We start from the raw sequence: 8,747 nt of genomic DNA on the forward strand, positions 1-8,747 counted from the left end.
GGGGGGCAGCGCCTCGGGCACCCCCTGCCCGGCCGCCTGCACCTGCAGCAACCAGGCCAGCCGGGTGATCTGCACCAGGAGGGAGCTGCTGGAGGTGCCGCAGAGCATCTCGGTGAACACGCGCTACCTGAACCTGCAGGAGAACCACATCCAGGTGCGGAAAGGGTTAACTCCCGAAAAAAATTTCGGAATATTTTTTAATATTTTAATTTTTGAAATGTTTTCGGAACGAATTCCCTGGGACGTACTGGGGAGGAAAGGGTTAATGTCTAAAAAAATAGTTTGAATATTTGGGGTGTTCTTGGGACGTGGCAGGGAAAGGGTTAATGTCTAAAACGATTTGTAATATTTTTTAGCAATTTTAATGTTCTTTATTATTTTTACTATTTTTAATATTTTACATAGTTTACATATTTTAAATATGCTAAATATTCTAAATATTCTTAATGTTTAAATATTTTTACAGTTTTTGCTTTTAAAGCATTCTCGATATTTTTAATATTTTTGTATTTTTACTATTTTGAAAATGTTAAAATATTTTCAATATTTTCGTATTTAATATTCTTAATATTTTAATATTTTTAATATCTTTGTATTTCTGTATTTTAAAAATTTTTCACATTTCTAATATTTTGATTTTTTTAAAATATTTTGGTATTTTAAACATTTTCAACATTCTAATGTTTTTCTTTTACTATTTTGACACGAAGGAAGGAAAGACAGGGAGGAAAGGGTTAATTTTAAAAAAGATTTGTCATATTTTTTTGTATTTTTATAGTCCTAATATTTTAATAATTTTTATTTTTAAAATTGTGTTTTTAATATTTTAAATATTTCAATATTGTAATATTTTTAAAATTCCTAATATCTCAATAATTTTATTTTCAACATATTTTTGTATCATTGATATTTTATTGTTTTTAACATTTTTCTTATTTCTTAATGTCTTCATTTTAAAATCTCCCAATTTTAAAATTTTTCAATCTCTAAAATTTTTGTATTTTGAATATTTTAAATGTTAAATACTTTTTTAAGTGTTTCTATTTAAATTTTTTAATTCATTAAATTTATTGTTAGAATTTTTAATTGAAATATTTCAATAATTTCAATGCGCGAGCTGCCGGAGGTGCGGAACCACATCCAGGTGCAGAAAGGGTTAATTCCGGAAAAATATTCGGATTTTTTTTTAATATTTTTATTGTTCTTGGGATGCAGCGGGGAAAAGGGTTAATTTCAGAAAATATTTGTAATGTTTTAATATTTTTAGAAATTAAAATTCTAATATTTTAATATTTTTTACTTTTAAAATTGTACTTTTGGTATTTTAAATATTTCAATATTGTGATATTTTTAACATTTCTAACATCTCAATAGTTTTATTTTTAAAATATTTTTGTGTTTTTGATATTTTAATATTTTTAACGTTTTTCTTATTTCTTAATGTCTTCATTTTAAAATCTCCTAATTTAAAAGTCTTTAAATCTCTAAAATTTTTGTATTTTAAATATTTTAAATGTTAAATACTTTTTTAAGTGTTTCTATTTAATGTTTTTAATTCATTAAATTTATTTTTAGAATTTTTAATTGAAATATTTCAATAATTTCAATGCGCGAGCTGCCGGAGGTGCCGCAGCTCTACCCGAACCTGCAGGAGAACCACATCCGGGTGGGACACGGCGGGGGGAGGGTTAATTTCAGAAAATATTTGGAATTTTTGAATATTTTGAATATTTTTAGAGAAAGTTTGCTGGGACACACCGGGGGGGAAAAGGGTTAATTCTATAAGATAATTGTAATTTAAAAAATAATTTAATATTTTAAATTTTTTTTTGTATTTTTAGTATTGTAATATTTTTGTACGTTTCAAACTTATCTTTAATTTTTTGTCTTAAAATATTTTTGTTATTTTAATAGTTTAATATTTCTGTGTTTTCGTATGTTCGTATTTTAGCATTCTAATATTAGTGAAATTTAGTATTTTGCTGTTTTTAATATTTTAATTTTTTGTATTTTAGTGGTTTAATTTTCTTTGTACTTTTGTATTTTTAGTATTTGTATACTTTGCTATTTATTTTACTATTTGTGTAATTTATTATTTTAGTACTTTAATATTTTGATATTTGTGTGATTTATTATTTTAGCATTTTTACTGCTTTTACTATTTTCAACATTTTTGTATTTTTGTGTTTCAATATTTATTTTAATATTTTAACATTTGCGTGACGTCGTATTTTAGTATTTTAATTTTCTTGTATTTTTGTGTATTTCGTAATTTAATATTTTAGTACTTTTGTACTTTAGCATTTTAATATTTTAGTATTTCAATATTTCTATAATTCAGTATTTTTAAATTCAAGTCCAAATTAAAGCATTAAAGTCTGCGATAAAGTCAGTGCCGAAGTATTAATTACAGTATGTGCTAAGGCATTAAAATCCGCGCTAAAATATTAAAGTCCATCCTAAAATCCAGGCTGAGTATTAAAGTCCATGTTAAAGTATTGAAGTCCGTGCTAAAGTATTAAAATCCGTGCTAAAGTATTAATTCATGCCTGGCCTAAAGAATTAAAACCTGTGCTAAAGTCTGTCCTAAATAATTAAATCCATGCTAAAGTATTAAATTCCATGCTGAAGTATCAAAGGCTGTGCTAAAGTCCATGCTAAGGTATTAAAGTCTGTGCTAAAGTATTAAAGTCCTCACTAAGATATTAAAATTTGTGCTAAAGTATTAAAGTCCATGCTAAGATATTAAGTTTGTGCTAAACTGTGCTAAAATATTAAATCCACGCTAAAGTATTAAAGTCCGTGCTAAAGTATTAAAGTCTGTGCTAAACTCTGTGCTAAAATATTCAAGTTTGTGCTAAAGTATTAAATCCATGCTAAAACATTAAATTCTGTGCTGCAGTATCAAAGTCCATGCCGAGGTATTAAAGTCCGTGCTAAAGTATTAAAGTCCTCACTGAGATATTAAAATTTGTGCTAAAGTATTAAAGACCACACTAAGATATTAAAGTCCATGCTAAAGTATTAAAGTCCACACTAAGATATTAAAATTTGTGCTAAAATATTAAATCTGTGCTAAAATATTAAATCTGTGCTAAACTCCGTGCTAAAATATTAAAGTTTGTGCTAAAGTATTAAATCCGTGCTAAAACATTAAAGTCTGTGCTAAAGTCTGTGCTAAGGTATTAAAGTCTGTGCCAAACTCTGTGCTAAAATATTAACGTCCATGCTAAAGTATCCATGCTAAAGTATCCATGCTAAAGTATCCATGCTAAAGTCCGTGCTAAGATATTAAAGTCTGCCCTAAAGTATCAGAGTCCATACTAAAGTACCAAAGTCTGTGCTAAAGTCCGTGCTAAGGTATTAAAATCCGTGCTAAAGTATTAAAAGTCTGTGCTAAAGTATTGATTCATGCCTGGCCTAAAGAATTAAAACCTGTGCCAAAGTATTACATTTCCTGCTAAAGTATTAAATCTGTGCTAAAGTATTAAAGTCTGTGCTAAAGTATTAATTCATGCCTGGCCTAAAGTATTAAAACCTGTGCCAAAGTATTACATTTCCTGCTAAAGTATTAAATCTGTGCTAAAGTATTAAAGTCTGTGCTAAAGTATTAATTCATGCCTGGCCTAAAGTATTAAAACCTGTGCCAAAGTATTACATTTCCTGCTAAAGTATTAAATCTGTGCTAAAGTATTAAAGTCTGTGCTAAAGTATTAATTCATGCCTGGCCTAAAGTATTAAAACCTGTGCCAAAGTATTACATTTCCTGCTAAAGTATTAAATCTGTGCTAAACTCTGCGCTAAAGCATTAAAGTCGGCGCTAAAAGTATATGAGAGTCCATGCTAAGGTATTAAATCTCTGCTGAAGTATTAAAGCCTGTGCTAAAGTCCGTTCTAAAGTGTTAAAGTCCGTGCTAAATGCTCTGGTGAAGTATTAAGGTCTATGCTAAAGTATTAAAGTTCCTGCTAAAGATTAAAATCCACGCTAAGACATTAAAGTCTGCCCCAAACTCTGTGCTAAAATATTAAAGTCTGTGCTAAAGTGTTCAAGTCTGTGCTAAAGTATTAAATTCTGTGCTAAAGTATGAGTCCGTGCTAAAGTATTAAAGTCTGCGCTGAAGTATTAATGTCCATGCTAAAGTATTAACGTCCACATTGAAGTATTAAACACTGTGCTAAACTATTAAATCTGTGCTGAAGTATTAAAATCCGTGCTGAACTATGTACCAAAATATTAAAGTCTGTGCTAAAGTATTAAAGTCTGTCCTAAAATCAGTGTAAAGTATTAGAGTCCGTGCTAAAGTATTAGAGTCTGTGCTAAACTGTGTACTAAAATACTAAAGTCCATGCTAAAGTATTAAATCCGTGCTAAAGTATTAAATCTGTGCTGAAGTATTGAAGTCTGTGCTTAAGTCCATGTGAAAGTTTTAAAGTCCCTGCCAAAGTGTTTGAGTCCGTGCTGAAGTGTTCAAGTCCGTCCTAAAGTCCGTGCTAAAGTATTAAAGTCCGTGCTAAACTCTGGGGTAAAATATTAAAGTCCAGGCTAAAGTATTAAAGCCTGTGCTAAAGTATTAAACTCTGTACTAAAATATTAAAGTCCAGGCTAAAGCATTAAATCTGAAGTATTAAAGGTCGTGCTAAAGCCCGTGCTAAAGTATTAAAGTCCGTGCTAAACTCTGTGCTAAAGTATTAAAGTATTAAAGAATCAAAGTCCGTGGTGAAGTATTAAAGTCCATGCTAGAGTATTAAAGTCTGTGCTAGGATATTAAACTCTGTGCTAAACTCTGTGCTAAAATATTAAACTATTAAATAATCAAAGTCCGTGCCGAAGTATTAGATTCCATGCTAGAGTATTAAATCTGCACCAAAGCATTAAATTCCATGCTAGAGCATCAAATCCATGCTGAAGTATTAAAGTGTGTGCAGAAGTGCCAAAGTCCACGCTGAGGTATTAAAGTACGTGCTGAAGTATTAAAGTCCACGCTAAAGTATCAAAATCTGTGCTAAAACCCGTGCTAAAATATTAAAGTCCGTGCTAAACTCTGTGTTAAAATATTAAAGTATTAAAGAATCAAAGCCATGCTGAAGTATTAAAGTCCATGCTAGAGTATTAAAGTCTGTGCTAAACTGTGTTAAAATATTAAAGTATTAAAGAATCAAAGTCCATGCTGAAGTATTAAAGTCCGTGCTAGAGCATTAAATCTGTGCCAAAGCATTAAATTCCATGCTAGAGCATCAAATCCACGCTGAAGTATTAAAGTGTGTGTGAAAGCGCCAAAGTGCACGCTGAGGTATTAAAGTCCGCGCTAAAGTATTAAAGTCCGCGCTAAACTATTAAAGTCCATGCTAAAGTATCAAAATCTGTGCTAAAGCCCGTGCTAAAGTATTAAAGTCCGTGCTAAACTCTGGGCTAAAATATTAAAGTCCAGGCTAAAGTATTAAATCTGAAGTATTAAAGGTCGTGCTAAAGCCCGTGCTAAAGTATTAAAGTCCGTGCTAAACTCTGTGCTAAAGTATTAAAGTATTAAAGAATCAAAGTCCGTGGTGAAGTATTAAAGTCCATGCTAGAGTATTAAAGTCTGTGCTAGGGTATTAAAGTCTGTGCTAAACTCTGTGTTAAAATATTAAAGTAATAAACAATCAAAGTCCATGCTGACGTATTAACGTCCATGCTAGAGTATTAAATCTGTGCCGAAGCATTAAATTCCATGCTAGAGTATCAAAGTTCCTGCTAAAGTGTTAAAGTCTGTGCTGGAGTATTAAAATGTGTGCTAAAGTCCACATGAATAAATGATTTATCATTAATTTTTATTACTAATATTGTGGAAACTTCTCCGCAACAAAAAACACTTCTCCTTAATTATGATTAATTATAATTGCCAAACCAGCCAACCTTTGGTTCTCCTTAATTATAATTACAAAACCAACCAAATTTTGGGGTTCTCCTTAATTATAATTACAAAATGAGCCAATCTTTGGTGGTTCTACTTAATTACAATTACCAAAGCAACCAATCTTTAGTGCCAACCAACCTTTGGTGCTTCTCCCTAATTATAATTCTGAAACAAGCCAATCTTTGGTTGTCCTTAATTATAATTAGCAAACCAATCAATCTTCATTGCTTCTCCCTAATTACAATTACCAAACCAACCAACTTTTGGTTCTTCTCCTTAATTAAAATTACAAAACCAACCAATCATTGGTGCCAACCAACCTTCGCTGGTTCTCCTTAATTAAAATTACAAAACCGACCAATCTTTGGTTCTTCTTAATTATAATTACCAAACCAACCAATCTTTGGTGTTTCTCCTTAATTAAAATTACCAAACCAATCAACTTTTGGTTCTCCATAAATAAAATTACCAAACCAACTAATCTTTGGTGTTTCTCCTTAATTAAAATTACCAAACCTACCAATCTTTGGTACTCCTTAATTATAATTATGAAATGAGCCAATCTTTGGTTCTCCTTAATTATAATTGCCAAACCAACCACTCTTGGCTGCCTCTCCTTAATTATAATTACCAAACCAATCAATCTTCATTGCTTCTCCCTAATTACAATTACCAAACCAACCAATCCTTGCTGCTTCTCCTTAATTAAAATTACGAAACCAACCAATCTTTGGCGGTTCCCTTTTATTACAATTACCGAACCAACCAACCTTTGATTATTGTTCTTAATTAAAATTACCAAACCAACCAAACTTTGGTGGTTCTCCTTAATTAAAATTACGAAACAAGCCAATCCTCACTGCTTCTCCCTAATTCCAATTACCAACCCAACCAAATTTTGGTTCTCCTTAATTAAAATTACAAAACGAGCCAATCCTCGCTGCTTCTCCCTAATTACAATTACCAACCCAACCAACCTTTTTTTCTCCTTAATTAAAATTACGAAACGAGCCAATCCTCGGTTCTTCTCCCTAATCCCAATTACCAACCCAACCAACCTTTGGTTCTCCTTAATTAAAATTACGAAACGAGCCAATCCTCACTGCTTCTCCCCAATCCCAATTACCAACCCAACTAATTCCCTGCCCCCCGCAGGTGATCCGCACCGACACCTTCAAGCACCTTCGCCACCTGGAGATCCTCCAGCTCAGCCGCAACCTGGTGCGCAAGGTGGAGGTGGGCGCCTTCAACGGGCTGCCCAACCTCAACACGCTGGAGCTCTTCGACAACCGCCTGACCACGGTGCCCACGCAGGCCTTCGAGTACCTGTCCAAGCTCCGCGAGCTCTGGCTGAGGAACAACCCCATCGAGAGCATCCCCAGCTACGCCTTCAACCGCGTGCCCTCGCTGCGCCGCCTCGACCTGGGCGAGCTCAAGCGCCTCGAGTACATCTCCGAGGCCGCCTTCGAGGGCTTGGTCAACCTGCGCTACCTCAACCTGGGCATGTGTTGTCTTGTTTGTCAAGGGTTCCGTTATCGTTGTAGTTTGCAAGGATTCCGCGTCGCCAGGGCTTCTCCCAGTTTGGCAAACGCCAACAGCTGTGATTGATGTGTTTTGCCAACGGTTTAGTGCTCAAATCTGGTTTCCCCAAACCCACGGGGTTATAGGGTCAAATCCGATTTCCCCGAATCCACGGGGCAATAGAGTTTACTCCCGAATCCACGGATCATCCCGAATCCATGGGGCAATAGAGTTTAGTCCCAAATCCACGGATCATCCCGAATCCATGGGGCAATAGAGTTTAGTCCCAAATCCACGGATCATCCCAAATCCACGGGGCAATAGAGTTTAGTCCCAAATCCTTTTCCTCCCGAATCACGTCGGGGTCACCATTTGTTGTCTGATCTGTCAAGAGTTCCGTTATCGTTGTAGTTTGCAAGGATTCCGTGTCGCCAGAGCTTCTCCCAGTTTACAAAGCATTTATCTTCAAGGTCTTTTACACTCGTGTTTAACAAACGCCAGCAGCTGTGATTGATGTGTTTTGCCAATAGTTTAGTGCTCAAATCCGGTTTCCCCGAATCCACGGGGTTATGTGGTGAAATCCGGTTTCACCAAATCCATGGGGCAATAGAGTTTAGCCCCAAATCCATGGATCATCCCGAATCCATGGGGCAATAGAGTTTAGTCCCGAATCCACGGGTCATCCCGAATCCACGGGGCAATATGGTTTAGTCCCGAATCCACGGGTCATCCCGAATCCACGGGGCAATAGAGTTTAGTCCCGAATCCACGGATCATCCCGAATTCATGGGCCAATAGAATTTAGTCCCGAATCCATGGGGCAATAGAATTTAGTCCCAAATCCACGGGGCAATAGAATTCAGTCCCGAATCCTTTTTCTCCCAGATCACGTTGGGATAACCATTGGTTATCTCATCTATCAAGAGTTCTATGATCATTACAGCGCAAGGATTATCTCCAGGGGATAAGATTGCGTTCTACAGCACTTTCATTTTCCCATCCCGTTTCCTTCTACAGGCATGTGCAACCTCAAGGAGATCCCCAACCTGACGGCGCTGGTGAGGCTGGAGGAGCTGGAGCTGTCGGGGAATCGCCTGGGCCGGGTGAGGCCGGGCTCCTTCCAAGGCCTGGGCAGCCTGAGGAAGCTGTGGCTGATGCACGCGCGGGTGGCGGCGGTGGAGCGCAACGCCTTCGACGACCTGAAGGCCCTGGAGGAGCTGAACCTGGCCCACAATGACCTGGCCTCGCTGCCCCACGACCTCTTCGCGCCGCTGCACCGGCTGGAGCGCGTGCACCTGCACCACAACCCCTGGCGCTGCGACTGCGACGTGC

At 35.8% G+C, this 8,747-nt stretch overlaps 1 protein-coding gene across 1 annotated transcript; it reads left to right on the forward strand.

The window, feature by feature from the left end:
• Positions 1-4: 4 nt before the first annotated feature.
• LOC102031588 (leucine-rich repeat-containing protein 4B-like) lies at positions 5-8,743 on the forward strand (the record flags this gene model as incomplete). The annotated part of the gene is made up of 3 exons (XM_005431435.2): positions 5-154; positions 7,050-7,395; positions 8,433-8,743. Coding segments are annotated over 3 exons (807 nt in total), but the record flags the coding sequence as incomplete, so codon positions are not given.
• Between the last annotated feature and the right edge of the window lie 4 nt (positions 8,744-8,747).

Source organism: Geospiza fortis, unplaced genomic scaffold (genome assembly GCF_000277835.1).
Source record: "Geospiza fortis unplaced genomic scaffold, GeoFor_1.0 scaffold605, whole genome shotgun sequence".
NCBI lineage: Eukaryota > Metazoa > Chordata > Aves > Passeriformes > Thraupidae > Geospiza > Geospiza fortis.